General features: G+C 36.0%; 1 protein-coding gene across 6 annotated transcripts in view; it reads right to left on the minus strand.

Moving 5' to 3' along the window:
* Positions 1–22,137, minus strand: part of LOC129723324 (hepatic leukemia factor) — a 298,812-nt gene that overhangs the window by 124,069 nt on the left and 152,606 nt on the right. The window contains exons 1-2 of one of the 6 annotated variants that reach the window (XM_055677490.1): positions 13,510–13,564; positions 11,490–12,800 (exon numbers count right to left, since the gene is read on the minus strand). The exons of 1 other annotated variant lie outside the window; for it this stretch is intronic. In XM_055677490.1, coding sequence (XP_055533465.1) covers positions 11,490–12,234 — 745 coding nt within the window. In that variant the 5' untranslated portion in view covers positions 12,235–12,800; positions 13,510–13,564. Of the gene's footprint in view, positions 1–11,489; positions 13,565–22,137 lie in introns of those variants that run through there. 4 more of the 6 variants (XM_055677489.1, XM_055677491.1, XM_055677493.1 and 1 more) reach the window with 4 other exon arrangements.

Genomic DNA, 22,137 nt, shown 5'->3' on the forward strand with positions numbered 1-22,137 from the left:
CATTGCGTTATGCTTTTTGATTCAATATTTTAAGCAAAATCAGTAAAGAGTAGTCGTAGATATGAGTCAAATTTGTCAAGATATTATACCTTAATTAATTAACGATACAGTTGATGAGTGGAAAGTCAACCGCTCCTGTATTTCGCGAAGATGAACTGATGGCGATGACTATCGGTCAACTTGCTTTTTTAAACTGTCTGGTAGTGATTACTGCAATTAAACCACTGCACAGTGGGGCGACTCCATACAAAGGCTGGCCAAGCAAAAAAAGTGTCGATAAATGCGGCAAAACTTGGTATTCTCATAATTTTGGGGCGCTGAGCACGAATTTGGCGTCCATTTTTTGTTTGGGGCCGTCCATAAAGCACGAAATTCAATTTTTAATATTTTTGGCACTTTTTTCCTTTTTTATAGAATTAATGACCTTTGACCACCGGGCGATAATTAGAGCGGGGGCCTAGTGTGGTTGATAACGTCTCCGCCAACCACGATCGACGCCTGGGTTCGAATCCCACCGCCGACATAGGTGTCGATGGTTGAGGGGTGGCGTGATCCACTCACAACCAACCCAACTGGTCTAGATTCAATCCTAGCCGACACCGGGAGATTTTCTGAGGCGAAAAATCTCTAGGATCACGCCATCCATCGCATGAGGAAGTAAAGCCGTTGGCGCCGGTCCGTTAATAAACGGGTCGTAAGTTAGGGTCCTGGGTGTGGAGTCGCCTCCCTGGGCGTCGGTGATTGGCCACAACAGTGGCGGAACTAGACCGACGGAAAATAAACGAGAATAAAAAAAAAAACCGGGCGATAATTAATGACCTAGTGCCACCGGGTGTCCTTCCCATTGAAAAAATACGTAATTTATGGACGACCCCTCGAACTAAATATTTTTTTTGCCTAAATATATATATATATATATATATATATATATATATATATATATATATATATATATATATATATATATATATATATATATATATATATATATATATTTTAATAAACTAAAACAACATAAGTAATACAAACTAATTACAAATTGAAAAAATCATCATCATCATCTTCCGCTGTGATCGCTTAAATTTTGTGTTGAATTGTTTCCAGAAAATTTGAAGTTCATTATACTTATCAGCAGGAAAAATTTCTTTCGCTGCAGTTTTCATTTCTTCTAGTGATTTTCGATGTTTCATTGTTTCATATATATGTTATCTTCCTAATCCGGTTTCTATGGTTGAAAGAGGACATTAAAATACATGTATAACACCATGAATTGACAACTTACTAGACATTGAATTAGGTGGTGCCGCTTTAGTTGAAGGCTCCATAATAAAATTCAACGAATTTATGAATTTGAAAACCGAGACACTGGAATTGCACAACGTTCTAAATGAATACGAAAAGATGCGGAGGGCGACGACTGTTTCTTTGTTTTTTTCTGATACAGCAAAATGTGTGCTTTACTTTTGTATGCAAACAAGTACGAAACAAAAGCAATCTTCAAACGGGTTATTGTTAGCCGGAGTTTGATGGTATGAATTTGCTGCTAGTATTTGACACTTCAATCAGTTTAGCGAATTTCATGATCATAAAGTAAAAAAAGGCTGAATATTTTTAATATTGCTTTAAATTTGCAGAAAGTGATAAAGTTTGACATAATTCAAATTTCATAAAGGTTTGTTTACTATTTTCTTATTTAATACTTATTTTATAACTTTTAATTGATAAATTTTGTAATTTTTGCCCAAATTTTTATTTTATTCTTACGGATTGAGTTCGATATCATAAATTTTCATTGATGGGGTATCATGGTTATGATTAAAACTAATCCTGGATGAAATTTTAACCTCAAAAAAAAATGAAAGAAACTGCTATCGCTTTTTTCAACAAAGTGACAATTTGCGCAGCAACGTACAGTATGCATTTGAAAGCTTACGTTTTTACCTAAATTTTGAATGTAGTCACAACCGTGGCAAACTGCGGCAACTAAACTTTTAAGCTACTTTTCTATAAAAAATCACGTATTTTTTTAATTTTTTCTAGAGTCAGGCCTATTATGATCAAATTTTACAATATCTAATGAAAAGAGTTTGTTTTGCACAATATTTACAACAACTTTTTCTTTGACGTCAAAAAAATCCAACAAGTCTTATAGTAGTGTGACGAAACAAAATGCGTAGAAGCTTAAAAATGACTGACGGTAAAGAATAAACCATAACGAATAATATATTCACTCAGTTACGTAACCCACTATAAACAGTAAAAAAACTTTATGTCGAATCGCATATAAAGAATCGCCTCCATCGCTTATGATAGAAAATTCCATCATATTCAACAAAAATCGAATATAATTAAATATAATTTTCAAACAAAATCATGGTTTACGTCAGAAGCGACTGAAATTTAAATGAGAAAATATTTTACGTGACGTGTAATAGGGGAACTGCTCCCTTATTCATCTCTTTAAGCCGATATTCACGAAGAATGCACGGATTAAACACCAAATTTTCACGAAATCATTGAACAAATAAACTAAATCTGCTTACGTGTTCTTACGGAATCGTTTAGCATTGTATATTTAGTAAAGTTAGCCAGATTTATCCTGAATTTTGTAAAACAAACCATTTTTCGCAACGCTTCCATATCCATCTCAAAACTTGAATTACTGCTCAATTATTCATCTCACGACGCCCCCACATTCATCACACTGCTAATCATGAATGAATCACATTATCATGAACGAACGTAGCTGCAGCCCGTCGTAGTAGGTTACCTAGATATCCGCTGTAGTTGTTTACGTCCAAAATTGGTAACCTAGGTACCCACTGCAGCGCTGTCGATTTATGTCAATTATGTCGGAATAATTTAACAATTTCAGTATGACTTTTTCGTATTACCAGAAACTGATTTGGCAACTTTTGATTGTTTTTCAAGGCAGTCGAAACGGATGAAAATACATACAGTTGAAATTCATCTCATATAGGTATTTCTGTTAATTCAAGCTTGTTTTAGGAAATTCGAGGTGAACATTTCAAAGATTAAAGTATTCTTATCGTAGTGAGTGATTTTGTTTAGTGATTAAAATAAAAAGTGGTCTGCTAGTGATGAAAAAAACTTTGGTTGGCTGCTGAACGAGTCCCGTTGTAGCCGTATAGAACAATGCGCGGATTTTGTTTTCTGAGGTAGGCGATTGAATTAAATGAATTTTCGAGTCCAGTTGCCCGACTATAACATCAAATTTAGTGCTTTTAGGTGAGGTTTTGAGGATTATACTTCATGAGAAATCGAAAGTAAATTAAAAAGAATCCATTCCATGGATTAGCAGATTGGTTTGGGAAGAAAATATGCGCCTTTTTCTGTTTTCAATTGTGTTTCCAAGTTGTATGAGATGAATATATGGGCTGAGATGATAAATGGAGCAGTTCCACTATGTATTTACAGATATCTGCAAGGAAAAAATAATCAGGAATCTACATTCTACAGATATGTCTAAGAAAGCGGCATCCCTGACTACACAACGAATAATTCTTTCTCAGTTTCTTTTGTACAGTTACATGGAGTGTTCAATGTGGCTCTTTTTTTGAGTTGTGCCTGTATTCCTCTATTATTGTATTGTACATTATTCGGTTCGGTGTTTATAACAATAATTTATCCGTCGCTTACAAACTCGAAAGCCCTGCTTCTGTTTATGTCGCAGAGCTGGCTGCTATTCAGTTCACATTAAGTATTGTTGAAAATTTGCCTAAAGACAATTACTTCATCTTTACGGACAGCCTCAGTGCTATTGAAGCCCTCCGTTCGATAAAAAGTATAAAGAGTTCGTCGTATTTTTTAAATAAAATACGCGACCATTTGAGTACTTTATACGAAATCGCATCACAAGTTACATTAGTTTGGATCCCTTCTCATTCTTTAATTGAGGGCAATGAGACGACAGATTTATTAGCTAAGATCGGTACGGTACATGGTGACATTTATGAAAGACCTGTTGAATTCAATGAATTTTTTAGTTCTATACGTCGAGAGTCGCTAATGAACTGGCAAAACTCTTGGGAAAATGGAGATCTAGGAAGATGGTGTCATTCAATTATTCCTAAAGTTTCTTTAAAACCTTGGTTCCACAAATTTGGTAAGTCGTGATTTCATTTGTATGATGTCTCAGCTTATGTCTAATCATTACTGGTTCAATGCTCACCTTCGTCGTATAGGACTCACGGAGGATCACCTTTGCACCTGTGGCGAGGGTTATCACGATATTGAACATGTTGTTTGGTCATGTCCGTTAAATCGTGAAGCTAGATCCAATTTAGAAAATTCTCTTAAAGCTCGGAATAAACAACCAAATGTCCCTGTTCGTGATGTCTTAGCGATTTTAGATTTCCCATATATGCGTCTTCTATATTCCTTCCTTAAATCAATTGATGTTCCTATTTAGTACACTTTTGTTTTCTTTTCAGTTTCTATTTACGTGCTTAACCAGGAATAATACGTTCCCGAAAATATATTTGGCTCTTGAAGCTGCAGGAATCATATTTATCAAGATTGTGTTTTGTGATTTGTAATTTATTTATAATTGTATTATTATATATGAAAAGATGAGAGGGTTTTTATGCTTGTTTGAGGAGAAATATTTATTGATTTTACTCAAGCAGGCTTTTCCCTACTCCAACAATTATTTCGGCCCCGTTATGCTCTCTGCGGTTGGGCCTTCATCTAATTACTTTTAATTAGAATAAAAAAAATTATTCAACAGCCACGGAAAAGCACAATATCGAAAAATGATAATTAAATGTAATTTATGGGAAGTCTGAGGATCACCCCGTTTATCAAATTCGATATTGTAACTTTTGTAACTAAAAAGCCTTCTAAGTACAATTAGTTATACGTCAGTATTTCATGCAACCTCTAGGGCTGTAAACCTTGTAATATTTTCTTATAAAAACTGCAATAATTGTAATAGATTAAACTGAAACTGAACTAATTAAACTAAAAAAAAAAGAATAATTATAGCTTTCCAACAATTCCTGTGAATTTTGGTACCCCTAGCAAAGATAACTTTTTCAGAGACTCAAATAAGTTTTCTTGTAAGCAGACGTAAAGGCGATGAATCCGGCGAGCGATTACTCTGCCACCTTTTGACACACCTCAGTATTCATTAGAGGCATCGAAATTCATAGGAGTGGTTAAATAGCTATAATCTTTTTGGGGTCACTTTTTTTTTTCATTTTTGTCAACCGGTATTATTGATAACTAAAGCTCCATGAATTAAAAAAAATTTAAAGATTTTTTTGTAAAAATTGCACTCAACTAGTAGATGCGTAACTAAGTTCTCGCTATTTGTCAATTGATGGCAGTAAGTGCTGGTCGAATTTGACATACCTAAACCGTGATGAACCGAGCTAAAGCTAAAGCTATAGGGGAACTGCTCCATTATTCATCTTAGCCCGTATATTCATCTCATTAAACATATAAACACAATTGAAAACAGGAAAAAACGCATATTTCCTACTTAAACTAATCTGCTAATCCATGGAATGGATTCTTCTTAGTTCACTTTAGATTCCTCATAAAGTATAATCTTCAAAAACTCACTTAAAAGCACTAAATTTGATACTGTAGTCGGGCATCAGCACTCGAAAACTTATTTAATTCAATCACCTACCTCAGAAAACAAAATCCGCGCATCGTTCTATACGGCTACAACGGGACTCGTTCTGCAACCAACCAAAGTTTTTTTCATGACTAGCGGACCACTTTTCATTTCAATCACAAAACAAAATCACTCACTATACTAAGAATACTTTAATCTTTGAAATGTTCACCTCGAATTTCCTAAAACAAGCTTGAATTAGCAGAAATATATGAGATGAATTTCTACAATTCCTAAATTTCAACTGTATGTATTTTCATCCGTTTCCACTGCCTTGAAAAAAATCAAAAGTCGCCAAATCAGTTTCTGTTAATACGAAAAAATCATACTGAAAATGATGAATTATTCCGACATAATTGACATGAATCTACAGCACTGTAGTGGTTACCTAGGTTACCAATTTTTCACGTAAACAACTGCAGCGGATATCTAGGTAACCTACTACGACGGGCTGCGGCTACGTTCATTCATGATAATGTGGTTCATTCATGATTAACAGTGAGATTAATATAGGGGCATTGTGAGATGACTAATTGAGCAGTGATTCAAGTTTTGAGATGGATATGGAAGCGTTGTGAAAAATGGTTTGTTTTACAAAATTCAGGACAAATCTAGCTAATTTTACTGAATATCCAATGCTAAACGATTCCATAAGAGTACGTAAGCTTATTTAGCTTATTTGTTCAATGACTTCGTGAAATTTTGGTGTTTAATCCGTGCATTCTTCGTGAATATCGGCTTAATGAGATGAATAATAGAGCAGTTCCCCTTTTTGATGTTTTTGGTACAAATTTCATTTCACAATTCATTTCACACAATTTCATTTCACAACAAATGTTTGCTACGCCTAATGCCTGCTTAAGACAGGTGTAAAGAAATCTCTTTGATAGTGCGATTTTTCTCATTCCATTCAAAGAAAATGACGGCTGAAGCGCATCGAGAGTTGAAAAAAGTGTACGGAACTGCTGCTCTAAAAGAACGCAACGTGTCGTGATTGATACCGTTGCTTCCGACGGTAATTTTAATGTTCACGACTGTTAGCGTGAAGGAAGGCCAAAAATCTTTAACGCTTAATTGGAGGAATTGCCCAACCAGAATCCATTCCAAACGCAGCAACAGTTTGCTTTGGTATTATGAGTCACCCATCAAGCCATTTCAAAGCGATTGCATGCGTTCCTGAACGATTCGAAAACAAGATGCTTGAGCCCCGTATGATTTGGAGTCGAGGGACGTTGCGTTTTGTTGCTCTAGAGAAAAAAAAGAAGGGGTTTCATCATCGAATCGTGTGGTTGAAAAATTGACAAAAAAAGTCGTGGGAACTACTCGGTCATCAGCCCGGCACTGCGAAACAGTATAGACTTCAATTGAAGCAATTAAGTCGAGAACTGCGTTATCAAAGGTCTATAATGCGAGCAGAGGCAGAACAAAGTGATTCTACTACACGACGACGCTCGGCCTCATACTGCCAAAGTTTTCATAATTTACATTAAAACGATCAAATAGGAAGCCTTCCCTCTGTCGGCACATTCCCCGTACGATTATAATTTTATCGCAAGAGTATTCGAGCTTCGCCAAAAAGATGGGACAAAAATGTTGCAGCTGAATTTTTGACTTGTTCAAAAGCAATTCAGTAATTACGCAAGTAATCAAAAGACCAGACAGAAGGGAAACTTTCAGCTAATTCGGCTTCAAGTTTTAAACAGAATCAGGGAGTGAGAATTAATTTCTAGATGATGAAACTAACTTAAAAATTTCTTAAAAAGGTACGTTTATGTCGCTATTAAGAAGAATTAGAATTGAGAGTGTGAGATACCAAGTTTTTAAAATTTTATGAATACATTTTAAAAAAATGAATTTATTCTTGAAGATCTGTGGCAGGCACCGATTTCGCAAAATAATTTCGGCTATAAAGATAAAATGTTTACCAAGATTACATTGGACCAGTTCATCAATGAGGTCGTATTTTTTCTATCGTTTTTTCTACAAAATTATAAATGAAAAACGACGAGACTTACATAACCGTGATTTCCAGAAAATTAATTATTTTTCTTAAAAAATGTCTAGAATAAATGTCAAAAAACATTCTTCAATTTATTTTCAAAGAGATAACGAAAGAAGGAGGGTTGAGTGGTCTACGAATTTCACTAAAAGGCGGGATATTCAAACGAAACAGTTTTTTTTTCGGTTGTCACCCTAGAGCAAACATATTTTCTCAGTAACTAATGAATCGATATCAGCGTTCATAGGTTATTATGCCTTTCTTTGTTGTTAAAATCGTTCCCACGAACGTAATTTGGGAAACTGATAGGAAATATGTTTACCATTTATAATTGTAAACTAAAAAAAACTTGCTCTGTTTTATTTCTCATTCAGTAATTTGTATTCAAGCTGTTGATAGAATCTATACACTTTACATTAAACTTTTGATCTACTTCACTTCTTAATTCTATCACTTGTTACCTGTCACTTGCAAATACGTATTTCGCCGCTTACTTACTTTAGACTGCAGTCCATCTAAGCACTGATGAAGGTGCTGAGTAAGCGCCGAAATACGTATTTGCAAGTAGTAATTGAAAAGTGATAGAATTATTTCTCATGTTATTGCAAAGCATGATGAGAAAAAATTGAAACATGAAGTTCGAAGCAAGTTTTAAAAAAAATATCAACAACATTACAAGAATAATAATCACTTTATTTTCTTATTTTTCTTATGCCGATTATAGCGAACATTACAAGTAATTGAAACAACACAGCTTGAAGTATAAAAATCGAAGAGAACAAACCTTTTTTTTTCTCTGTCGATCTCGAAGGTTCATAAAAAATATCCGGATATGAAAAAGTGTTATAGATAGCAAGATTATGATGTTAATTTTACTGTATATAAAAAATGCAAAGTCTGAGGAAAATCTTATTACTCACGCAGCTCTGAACTTCAAAATTGTTGTTGGATAAAAAAACTAAAGATAATTATTTGAATGCATATGACATCATCGAACAACTCAACTTTGAATCTACTTTCATAAATGTACAAGAAATATTGCACCGTTTAACGATCAAAAATGGATCGACATTTCATTTGAAACATAATTCATACGCATCGTGCTTGCGGTCAACAAGCAATGGGGATTTAAATGTTTTTTATTGCGATAGAAACTGTTTTCACTCCACGGGAAACAGATCAATTCCGATAGTTAGAAACCACGATTCCTTGTGGGAATCGGAGTACATTCCAATAGCCAACTCAATTAAAGAAATTGACGGTCATTTTCAGAGGAAAACGTTCCGACAAACATGCACGTGGGGATTTGATTGGAAAGCACAACAAAATTTTGATTCATACAAAGACAACGGGCAAGTCCCACGCTAGTATGTTAGAATTTCGGTTTATGGATCAATATTCCCTGGAGAAAACAGTTGCGTTTTTGGTAAACAATTCACTATCCATTTAATTAAGTAAACGTCGTTCTCACTATGCTTATTGATTTGTATGGGGTTTTCATGGTCTTGACAAAGTCTTTCAATTTGAACTTAGTCAGAATTGCTCTAAAACTAACAGTTTTGGTACGATACTTCCGTGATACAATTTCTTTGAAATGCTTCTATAAGAATTAATAACCAGAATATAAATATCTTTCACATCCAGTTGAGAAGTCTTTGTTTGAGAATTAATTGTTTCGACAACTATTGTATACAATAGTTGAATCTTTTCCCAGTGAATCCCGAACCACTCCAGCACCAATCCAATTTTAGTAAACCTGCCGGCCGGTAAATTCCATCGCTTCCTGTACCCTACCCACACACCATGAGGAAACGCGATACATCTTGTGCGTTTTTCTTGTCGCCCGGTCAGAAACAGGTTTCGTTCCAGTTTTAATTCTATTTGCAAATGCAATACTGAGGCACTCCACTGATGGCGGTTGAAGTGGCCCTTGCGCAAAGCCCAGCATCCACTATCTTTAGTTTTATAAGTATATTACAGTGTGCGGAAAGATACTTCACGCTGTTTTTAAATGAGATGCTGCCTTCCTTCGATTTCACAAAGGAACTATTGCTCATTTCATGGGAGTTATTTATTCCCGTATGCACCTAGATGAATGTTAGATTTCTTTCTGTTGAAAACAAATATAATCATGTTAGCCAGATAGAAGCGGATATGCTAATCCATGTCGGGTTGGGTGGGAGGCCCTTCGTGTGTTTGTGGAAAAATAAGAGGCGATAAATGCAAAGGGATTTGCTAATCATATTCCTAAGTGGTTATGGGTTTGCATGTATATGAAATGGATAAGATTGAATTTATTTTTGTATGGACTTGGACAAATATGAGCATATATTTTCATACCATTGGGGTTGCTGCTGAGTGAATCAGTGCGAAAAATACCGCGCTGTTTCACCGGCTGTATTTTACTTTGTATTCTAGAAATAAATTTCTATGTAATAACTAAATGTTTCTTCGGAATGAATCTGTGTTCTCATTACGCAGCTTTTCAGCAAATTGATTGTTGGGTAATAGTATAATAATTTACATATAAAGCAAAATGATATAAAAATACATACAAACGAAAATTATAATTGTCGTGATTTCAGACAAACAATAATGAATAATACAATATAATAAATCATTTATAATTCTTAGTGAAAAACTGGCACCTCTAATACAATAGATGTTTTATCATCATAACTTATAAAATGTAGATATTTTACATTTTCTGTAGAATTTCAATTAGAATTGCGAATTCATTTTCTCGTATTTTATTTTTCTAAAAATATCAATGTTAATAACTATCGAGTGTTATTATTACTAAAATTAAGAATCTTAGTAAATTATGACATAAAATTTTATTCATCGTTGTCACTAATGGTCTCGTCTTTAGGCCATGAGCAATATGAAAGAGTCACCACTATTTGACGAAAACTCGTAAAAAAACTGCGAACAAAATTACCATCAATAACTAAGAAAAAAAATGTACTCCTCATAATATGTTTAGCGAGTTTTTGCATTCGTAAACTATTTTAGTAAACTTAGCAATTTTCATAATATTGTAGGTACCGAAAATTACGTTGCGTTTAAACCCTTAATGTTAAAAATTTTCATAAATAACCAACGTCTATACTCTTTACACAAGGGCAGAAAAAAAGAATTATAAAAAAATAACTCCGAAAAAATCTTAGCAAAAAGTTGTGAGAAGGTTTTTTTTTCTATTGAAAAAGTTCAATGTCATTAGTAACGACGAAAAATAAAATCTTCTTAAAAAGTACAAGAAGGGACATTTTCGGGATTCCTCAAAGCTCCTAAACGACATAATGTATGAAATAGGCTCTCGCTGCCAGCGAAATAAAGGCTTTCTTAAACGCGGAGAAAACCTGCTTTCTCAAGTTCTCGGGTCTAACAAACTAGTCGAGTCGTACAAACAACCACACAATTCCATCCCAATTGATATCGGCAGATCACGAGTAAATTAATGCACAGCTTCTGACGCACACGAAGAACAGAGCCCGCGCTTTCCGCTGTTCGCAACGCTAGGCTAGGCTAGACACGATATACGGCGCTATGTTGTCGTGTAGCCAGCAAAGCTCATCAGGATAATTGGATGCGCACGAGGTACCGCGTGTGCCGAGACAAAACAGTTGTGCCAATAATCTTCTGATGTCTATTCCGGTGGCGTACAAAGTACACACTAACACTGTAGACTGCAATCCAACGCGATTGCTGTTTCACTGATCAACCATGATAAGAGTTAACCGGGAATCGGTTCCGCGATCGCTCAAATTTGAACCAATTGGCGCTGCAATCTCTCGATGGAATAACATAACATCCCTTAAAGTTAAAAAATAAAACACTAACCTGACGGGTAGTAGAATCGTTTCGAGAACTGCGGATGTCCATTTTGGTTGATTTCGGCAATCGCTGCTAAATGGTGTGAATTTTGTTGAAGCTGTTGCTGCTGCTGTTGCTGTTGTTGAGGGTGAGTCTGGTGATGCTGATGAGATTGTTGATGCTGCTGCTGTTGTTGGTGATGCAGCTGCTGTTGCTGTTGTTGTTGTTGATGATGATGGTGAAGCTGCGTTGCATTACCGTGATGCTGCATCGGAGTGTTGTGAGATGAATTGTTCTGTGGTATGCCAGGAAGTTGTTGCTGTTGCTGGACTGCAGCCGCTATAGCAATACCGTAGTGATTCTCATTATAAAGCCTTTGATACGAGGGGAATGTCCAGTTAGCGGTAAGGGAGTTCGACCGCTCAAGCCGCGAGTGGTTAGAGAGGTTAGAGTTACTGGTAATATGGTTTTGAATCTGTTGAGAGATCGACCATGGATTTGATGAATTTGTCGACGGATTTCGCGGTGATTGGCTACTGTGGAGATGTCTCTGCTGATCCTGCTGGCGTAAATCAAGCTCAGACTCTGTCTGATCAGAACCACTTGCACTTTGGGCCATCTCATCCTCGGATTGATTCGCTGCGTTTCGTGGACCTTCTCCGCTGTTTATTTGATAGTAGTTAGTCATCTCGGAAGCACCACCACCTGCTCCCGTTCCCCCAGTTCCGGATTGATTGTTAAAATAGCTGCCACAAGCAGTTTCAGTTCCCATTTTCTACACGAGTGCAAGGCTGCACGTTCTTGCTATGTCGCGAAATTATCAGGCAAAAACGCGTTACGTACAGTAATACCAATAGGATAACGATAGATTTCGCTGTTCTATATTGTTTTTACACTTGTTCAACGATTCACAGGCCCTGAACTAGCTGTTACTGCTAGAAGTACAAATCCACCGATGCAACGATTGCAAAGCAGTAGACGAACCATTTTCCGTCGGATACCCAACACTGACCGCGATAATTCACTCGACAACACTACGACTAAAAAGACGGAAACCTCTTTTGAAAACCCGGACTCATTTTCTATTGGTCACACAGAGCAGGAAAATTTTCATTCGCGCGGCTTTTCAGTCGCGAATCGTCCGGCACCCAGTACAACAGAGCGCGAAAAGTCGATAATCGTATTTATTGGCAAAAGGTCACAACGGATATGGGGCTGCACTGTGCACTCTGGAAACTCAGCAGTCACTAACACTACACTTCGATCGATCGGCAACTTAGTTTCAATTTTATTTTATTTTTCTTTACACTGGGTTAAAGATCTACGCTGAATGTATACCTGCAGAGGATTAGACACGCACGGAAGAAACACGGAACGCGAAAAACCGCACATACGCATCCAGATCCCCAGAGAAGGAGCAAAAATGCTAACACATAAGATAAGCTTCCACAATGTAGCGCAAAAGTTCTAAAGTGGGCTTCGAATGAATCAATTGGTCAATTTAATTCCAAGCTACACAAGAACCTACTAAACGCATACCGTTTGCTAAAATCAAATTGGATCCTAATTTTGCGTGTAGTAATTTCTGAGCAAGAATAATCTGAACAATTAATCTCCCTGAGACTGCGCTGCTTTGGGCTCACAATCGATTCAGCATTTCCTGATCACTTTCACCTTTGAAATTTGCAAACTAATAAACAGTACAATCTGTAATCCAACGATTGGTTTGAATGCTATCAGAAAGAATGCGAACAAGCACGACTTGTTGACGACGCCTTTGGTGGAAAACTGTTGCACATGCACTGCACCAGTGAAACCCAGGGGTTGTCTTTGGTTTGGTCGCCAAGCAGACTCCAGGCCAAGATGCGCAGTACCGCAACATCATTTCTGTCTCTGTCTCCTTTTGGATCATGCTTGACAACATGTGACCGAACTCTGCTATTGATGAGCCGTGATTACCATACAGCATCGACAGGAATCTCTAAACCCTTGAACCGACCACTTAAGATCTCATGCAGAGTGCGTACAGTACGAACCGAATGCCTACCTCACTTGCGACCGACGTTGCATCCACCGACTGAACGACTGACTAAAGCAACTCCTTTGCGCTAATGCAAACAACAAAAACGAGCTTCTGCCGGGGGTTCTACAACATCCCCCGGGTGAGCCACCCTTCGATAGCGGCGATGGGAATAGAAGCACTCACAGCGCCGCACACAAGGGGGTGGAGTTTCGTGTCACGCGGATTCAGACACGATCAAGAGTATACGGCACAGGCTCTATGCAAAATACACGTGGCTGACCACGTTTCTCTCTCTGTCTCGTTCTATCTCTCCCGCGCGCGCACTCTAGCCTATCACCGGCAGTTGACGCGCTATCGGAGCAGCAGTGTGTGCGAAAAGCAGAAAGGCCTGTTCATAATAACAAAAAAATAATAATAATAAAACAATCAACCCGGCGTATGTTCTGTAGCTCCAGCGGAATATATATGTGCGTTCAGATTCCCTCGAAAAGTCTACAGCTCCCCATTTCTGCAGCTCTCATAAATGTGTCGGGCTTGGTATAGTTTATTCGGCGAAAGGTGAGGACAATTGCTCATAACGACACAGAAGCATAGCGACTGCTTTTTCTTGCGGGATAGTGGGTCGCCATGGGGCAAAATTTTCACCGTTGTGCTTACAGTTGCCATACGCGAAACTAACTTGAAAACGTTTGAAGCTAAACATTTAGTGCTATTTGATTTCAATTAATGGCATAACAGTTCAAATTTTTAAAATAAAACTATTAGCCTCATGATAACACATTTTAGCTGTAGACATAAACTTTAGAAAAAGCAGTTGACAGATTTCGCGTCAACTCGTCCATAGCCTAGAAGCTTTCTATCAGAACTCAATGAAATTTAGTGGATATAACCCTTGTTACTCTTTAACATTGATTGATTTCACTAATTAAACGGTTAATTTTTCGTTTATTCAAACTCAAAGCTTTTTGAATAGATAATTTAGTTGCCTCAAACTCTTCTTGAAATTGCAAAACGAGCACAAACAAAAAGTTTTTACAGTCAAAACTTTTTCATGTCCAATAACTTTATGCTACTCTACCCCCAAAACTACACTGCGTCTCCATGGAATTATAGTATCAGTGCAATTCCACGAAAAATACGGGCAACCAACTTAATCGATCATTGCATACACGTTTCTATGGGCAAAATGTCATTTTGTACTATATAGGTTTAATTTTTTTGAAAGCGAATGTTTTGGAAAATTTTTGTAATTGTTCTTCAACCACAAAACGCTGCATTCGATTCAAATTATGCTTAAGTAAACATCGTAGCGCAATAAAGTTTTCCGAAGGATTCCAAAGAAAAATAGAAAACCAGAATTGCTTCCTATAATGCAGATGAGCGAAACCACACCAAATGCGCAAACATTTTGTCAAACGGTTATTATTTGAATAAAACTTTCCATATGTATCTGACTCAGCAACCTGAGTACCGATTTTCCGAAAGTGAACAAATTCCCCTATTCAAGATAATTAGTAATTTTCTAAAAGGGCATATTTTGGCATACGTTTTATTCAAAGTGCTGCAGCTCAGAATCCATTGGTTTATACAACTAAACTGTCTAATAATAAATTGAACGGAAGAGGATACTGTCTTCTAGAAAAAATATACACCATATTTTAGTGATTTTTTTAAATAATAAATTTCCAAATTTTTAATACAAAACCAATTTTCACTTAATAGTTGAGTTTTCAAAAGAATTTTTTGCAATTTGAACATTTTTGAGTTTTTGAGTTATTTTAATATTAAGGTTGAAAAATATTAGTTTTTTTTATGAAAATACGCTATTTTGTGAATTTTTTGTTGAAGATTTTTTGAAATGTACGATAATTATAACACAAGTCATTCTTTGACAGCAAAGAAATTGGATTAATAATTCAGAAGGTATTTCCGTCCTTTGAAATACACTGGTCGACACAAAATACTACAAGGTATACAGCCCTAGGGTTGTATGAAATGGTGACGTGGGACTGAACACTGTAATAAGGGGATTTTTTGTTACAAAATATACAGAGTCTGCAGACAGAATCAATGTGTTTGCTCAGCGATTGTACGTATTTTTATTTTAAGTCTCCCCCGGAAATCAACTTTTGAAATATATTCAACAACACTCGAAAGAATAACCTTTATATTTGGCGATATTGTGCCTGTAGTATTTTTTTGTGCAAACAACATGTATATGACAATGCACAAGCATATCGTGCTTGTTGAAGAAGCACCAAGAATTTCTCGTAATGCGTCAAAGTGAGAATTAACTCTCTATCCTCAAAAACCAAATTCAATAATACGTTATAATAATGAATGGTTTTGTCTTATTTACCTCTAACTAAGTCAAATTTATAGTATGGATCTTACTTTCAAAATAATTTGGAAGCCCTTACAAAAGTTTTTTAATCGGCAAACATAAGAAGATATTTTAAACAAAATTATTAACAAGTTCCAGCAAAAAATCGTAGCAATCCACAATTACCTTTTTTTTTTTTGCTTGACAATTTTAGTCATTTGCCTACAACTACATTGGCTGTATTACGAAGACAGGAAATATACGTTTATTATGGTAAAGCTTAGAATAATAATATATCATCTAACAATTTTGAAATCTAAAAAAAAAATTCTGTACGAATCTTACTAAATAAACAAAAAAATCACAAGCATTCGCAGGCTCTTACTCTTCTATAAATGTATATATTTAGGAATTTACTCTTTCGATACTATCCGGTCACGATTATTTAGTGAATATCGAGGATAAAATTAAATGAATATCCGTTGCAAAAATTTTCAATTTTTGTTAAGTAATTTATGGAAATCATATTTATGAGATAAATCAACAGCAGCATTGCAGTTTTTCCTCAATTGCATACGAATAGAAATGTACGAACAAAAGTGTACCACTGCAATACGAATAGTACCGCTGCAGTACGAATAGAAGTGTACCGCTGAAATGTACGAATAGAAGAGTTCCACTGCAATCATAGACGACAAGAGACCTGCGGTTCTATACTCCACTGGTACTGTTGCTTTTACCGGCATGTTTTCTTTCAAGACATCAGTTTTTATTAGGTTCTTTAGTACCTAACACGCAGGTTTAGAAATTGTTCAAGGATGGGTATTGTTTCAAACTTTTAGGAAAACTTTTACCTTCGAGACATCATATTAATCTAAGCTCATGGAAGCAAAAATAAATTGACCTATTGGGACGGGGAAACTCTGTCAATTTTTTTTTCGAAATTGATACAGGGAATATCACAGGGAACGGATGGTGTCCATTCACGTCGTCTGTGCTAGGAATGCTCGCATGTAATTGGTTCATTATTCGCGTAAATTTGTTATTGCAATTTTTTATCAATTTTAACGCTTGGCAATGAAATTAGAGTGATAATTAACATATTACAAAATTGTTACACATTTTATCTATCCAACAACATATTGGTTATTATTATCCATCATGTGATTATGCTGTTATTAACGTTTGAAATCTGACGCAACATTTGCCCGTTTCATTTCCAATTTACAGAATGCATCCCAGTATAGTAAACAAAGACGTGTCCCACGTCAAAAATGCCCTCGGGCACAAACAGAAAAAAAAAAAATTAAATACTTTAGGTAATTAACCATTTTTGTAATTTTCGGTGCCCCAGCAAGCTTGAAAGCGTGTCGTCTACGTTTGCTTATGAGAAAACTTAGGTTTCTGAAGACTTTACGCACTTCTGACTTGAAGAAAAGAACCAAAATTCACAGAAATGGTTAAAAAGCTATAATCCTTCTTTCTTCTATTTTGAGCTCAAGGATTATTTTTTGCTTTTGTCAACATCTAGAGCTCAACAGAAAATAAATTAAAAATCACAGTTTACTGTGAATTTTGGTGCCTTTAGTCATTTCGGAAGTGCTAAAGTTTTCAGAGATAGGAGACTTAAATGAAGTTTTCCTGTAAGAAAACGTAAAAGCGACGAACCCGGCGATCAACTACTTTGCGTCCTTTAAATGCACTTCCTAGCTCACTAGAGACACCAGAATTTACAAAAATGGTTAAAAATTTATCATCTTTTATATTTGTCCAGTTAGAGCTCTAGAGCGAAACCTGTGCTGACCAGTTCACAATGGTGCAGAAACCGAATTTAGGGAGAAATTCGGATCTAGAACTCGATAGCAAATTTTTTAGCGAAAAATTTTCTTCTACAAGGTTGTCAATTATGGTAAAGCGTTCATTAAAAAATTATCAAAAATTGGGGTGATCCAAATTTTCGATGAAATCGTATATCTAACTTTCTTATCTTTGCAGATAGAAAAAAAGTTCTAGCTTGTTGAAGCCCCGGTAATTGTTAGCAACTCTGTAGAGAAAACTTTTTTTCTATCTTTCAATTTTTACATCAACTTTTTTATGGTTACTGTATTTAGGAACTGGTCACCCGAATTATTTCAACTGTGCTCAAAATTGGAAGAATTGATTTACGTCGAAAGCAATTAAACCAGTGTTTTTTGTTGGGTAGTTGGGGTGATCAGCTTCGAAATAGGGTGACAATGAAGAACAAATTTATTCTATATACACTTAAGTTTTTTTTTACGAGGGGATACGCGTTAAAAAATCAGCGTGACAAAACGTGAAAATTCCGAAGTCCGCATAAAAAAAAGCGAAAAAGACCTTAGTGTATTTCTTTTCAAAAATTCATAATTTTTAAATCAGCTTATCATTTTTCGAATTATTTTGATCAAATTAAAGGTTGATATTTATAGTTTTAATAAAAACTACCGCGAAATCAAATTTGTATGCTTAAAAGAGCAGAAATAAAATAACATTACACTAAGGTCGCTTTTTACGCGGTTTTGTTTTACGCGGGTTTTATTTACGCGGCTTTTTTACGCGGATTCCGGAATTTACGCGGTTTTTTTTACGCGGATTCCGGAATTAACGCGGTTTTTTACGCAGATTCCGGAATTTACGCGGTTTTTTTACGTGGATTCCGGCATTTACGCGTTTTTTTACGCGGCACGTATCCCCCGCGTAAAAAGCGACTTTAGTGTAGTTCAATTTGTGAGTTTATCAAAATTAAATTCATTCAAATAAAAAAAAATAACACATTTTTGTAAATTTCTCTATATATGGAATCTAATGTGGCTTTCCAATTGAGAGCAGAAAATATTTTTTATATTTGTCTCAAAAAAAAAAACGACGTACAAATGAAAAAGTCGTATTTTTCTATGAGCAACATCAATAACTTTAAGTAGAATCGAGATGTTGACGATGTCAGCATTGCAAAACATTTGTCTTAAAAAAAAAAACAAAAGTCGTTCGAAAACAAAATTGATGTTAAACTGAAATAAAAAAAAAGTTTTTGAAATCTAAATCGGTTATTTTCCTTAAAACTTGCCTAAAATTAGTGGGGCTATAACATTGCAAAACTTTTTTTCTATCTACAAAGATGAGAAAGTTAGACATTTATTTATGTTTTGATCTTTTTTTTAATAAGCGCTTCATTATATGTAATAACTTTGCAGAGGAAAGTTATTCTCTAGAATATTTCTACCGAGCTTTAGATCCAGATTTCTCACTCAATCCGATTTCTGTAGTAATTTTCAACCCTAGGATATAAACCTCCGTGAATGTGAACATGAACATTTGACTGGGACAAGGTTATATGGGAAAAAAGCGATGGTGTTATTTTTTCGCTCCCATGCACTTTTCGTGTTCCGTATAGGTCCTATAACAAATGTGTAACTTTTCAGATCGATCGGTGAAACGCCCGATTTGCGCCCGATTTTTAAAGTTTCCATACAATTTTATATGGGAAAAACCACTTTTTCCAAACTTTTTCTATAGAGATGTCCAGTTGGCTGTTAAAAATATATCAATACATGATATTTATAGGAAATTTTCCTGGGAAAAACTCTTCTGAAGACCGCAAGGCGCTACCTTGCTTGTGAAAAAAGATATTCACCCCAGACTGAATGAATATCTGACGAACGGCTCACCATTGAATTTTACTAGCAATACTGCTGCAGCATGCTGCTGTTGCAAATTTAACCATGTGATAAGAAATGATATCGCTCACATTTATCTTGGAGGTACTAGCGGGGGCCTAGTGTGGTTGGTAACGTCTCCGCCAACCACGCTCGACGCCTGGGCTCGAATCCCACCGCCGACATAGGTGTCGATGGTTGTGAGGTGGCGTGATCCACTCACAACCAACCCAACTGGTCTAGATTCAATCCTAGCCGACACCGGGAGATTTTCTGAGGCGAAAAATCTCTGGGATCACGCCTTCCATCACATGAGGAAGTAAAGCCGTTGGCGCCGGTCCGTTAATAAACGGGTCGTGAGTTAGGGACCTGGGTGTGGAGTCGCCTCCCTGGGCGTCGGTAATTGGCCACAACAGTGGCGGAAATAGACCGACGGAAAATAAGCGAGAATAAAAAAAAAAAAAATATCTTGGAGGCTTCTCCGAAGATACTATGAGCAAAAATCGCACTTTGAAAATTAATTCCACGCGAAATTATTTCTCATGCTTAAGCAAGTTTGCAATAGCAGCATGCTGTAGCAGTGTTGCTGGAAAATTTCAATGGTGAGCCGTCCGTCAGACATTCAATCAGTTTGGGGTGAATATCTGTTTCTACAAGCATCGTAGCGCCTTACGGTCTTCAGAAGAGTTTTTCCCAGGAAAATTTCCTACAAATATCATGTATTGATATATTTTTAACAGCCAACTGGACTTCCCTAGAGAATAAGTTTTGAAAAAGTGGATTTTCCCATATAAAATCGTATGGAAACTTTAAAAATCGGGCGCAAATCGGGCGTTTCACCGATCGATCTGAAAAGTTACACAGTTGCTATGGGACCCATAAGGAACACGAACGGTGCATGGGAGCTAACATTTATTTTTTGTCCCACCCTAATGAACATAACTTCTTATTTGTTAGTTCAATCTCTTCAAAAAACGTCTCTGTCCTGAATGCGTATTTTGATGAAACTTTTTTTTTCAATCTTAATACTTTTTTTTTCAAACTTAATATTGAAATATCTTAAAAACGGATGCATGTAGAAAGCTTTTGCATCGGTCGGTCGAAATGAGCTAAAACTTGCCTCTAAAGTTTGACGCTTCGCAAAATTCTGGTTTTGCTGGCAGTGCTGACATCACTGGCGAAATTTGGCAACTGCGTTTGTCAAATTTTGCGCAAGTGTTGTCAGCACTGCCAGCATCAGGCTGCGCTAGCGTTCAGAGCAAATAGTTTCGAATTGATTGTGTGAACTTCACATTGTGAAGTAAATGTGTATTCTGATTGACATGCTTTTAGTGGTTATCAAGCCTTATATGCTTTTAGCCGATAATATGACAAATAATAAACATGTTTATATTGCTACAGACACATTAAATGTTCAAATTGATGATACTGTTGAATTTCATTTCGTCAAAGTCAAGACTTGTTTTCTTTCAATTATAGCTTCAAAAGCATTATGTCTAGAGGTAAATTGATGCATGGATTTTGAAGAAAATTAGTAAGGGTTCGAAAAAATATCAATTTTGAGCGACAGTGTTGCCAGATATACTGTTTTTGCATATGAAAAATAAAATTGCATTTTTCGGCAAATGAGATATTTTGATTTCAAACAATTCCATCGTGTTCCTGAGAAAGTTTTACATGAAAACACTATCTATGCATCGTGCAATTCCTTTTGGTATGGACTCTTTAAATATGAAAACAGTTTCCAGTTCATTCAGACCGATCGGCATCGGATTTTTGCATAATGACATTGAATTAACCATTCCAAAGATTTGACCCAAATCTGAGAAGGTCGGTGGCACGTTTGTCTCTTTTTTTGCATACTTGAGATGAAATGACTCGTAAATAATTCAGTGTTTATTCTCTAATTTATGTACTAATTACTGTAATTTATGTAAACTCAAAACGACTTGAAAAGGAATGCATTAACGAAGTTAATTATTATGAGCTTTTTGATTATAAATGACCATGTAAATTGTAAATAAAATGCTATTCCATTGATTTATGCTAAAATAATGCAAAAATGGTTGATATGTCAAAGCTACTAAAATCAACATTGATTTTTACAGCTAGCAGTGTAAAAATCAATGTTGATTTTAATAGCTATGACATATCAAACATTTTTGCATTATTCTATAGAAGCGAAAACTAACATACAATTTATTTTATAAGCACTAGAAAAAAAAAACTGCACCTGACATTTTACCCAAAATTGAACCACTATCAACACACAACGCCACCGAGCAACGGAGGATTCCAGCGGTAAACCAAAGGTATCCGCTTGCAAGTTCATCGAATCATTCAATATATGTGCCTGCCGGCTGGTTGATTGTCGCCTAGTTATAAATCTTACCGTAGTAGAGTGACACGATGCGACGAAAGCAGTCTTATTCTGCCAGCCTGGCCCAACGCGCTCGAGATGAGAATTCACGAAACAATGGGGTGGTGCACAATTGCCACGAAAAAACGCATCATAATATACTTTATTTGTTGTCGGCAGTCTGTATCAACAAACAAAAAAAATCTAAAATTAAAGATACCGAATACTGTTGTCTAATTTACCACACGTTACAAACGTGCCAACAACGCATAGCGTCAAGTTATAGAACCACCCGAGCG

This window comes from Wyeomyia smithii, chromosome 2 (assembly GCF_029784165.1).
Source record: "Wyeomyia smithii strain HCP4-BCI-WySm-NY-G18 chromosome 2, ASM2978416v1, whole genome shotgun sequence".
NCBI lineage: Eukaryota > Metazoa > Arthropoda > Insecta > Diptera > Culicidae > Wyeomyia > Wyeomyia smithii.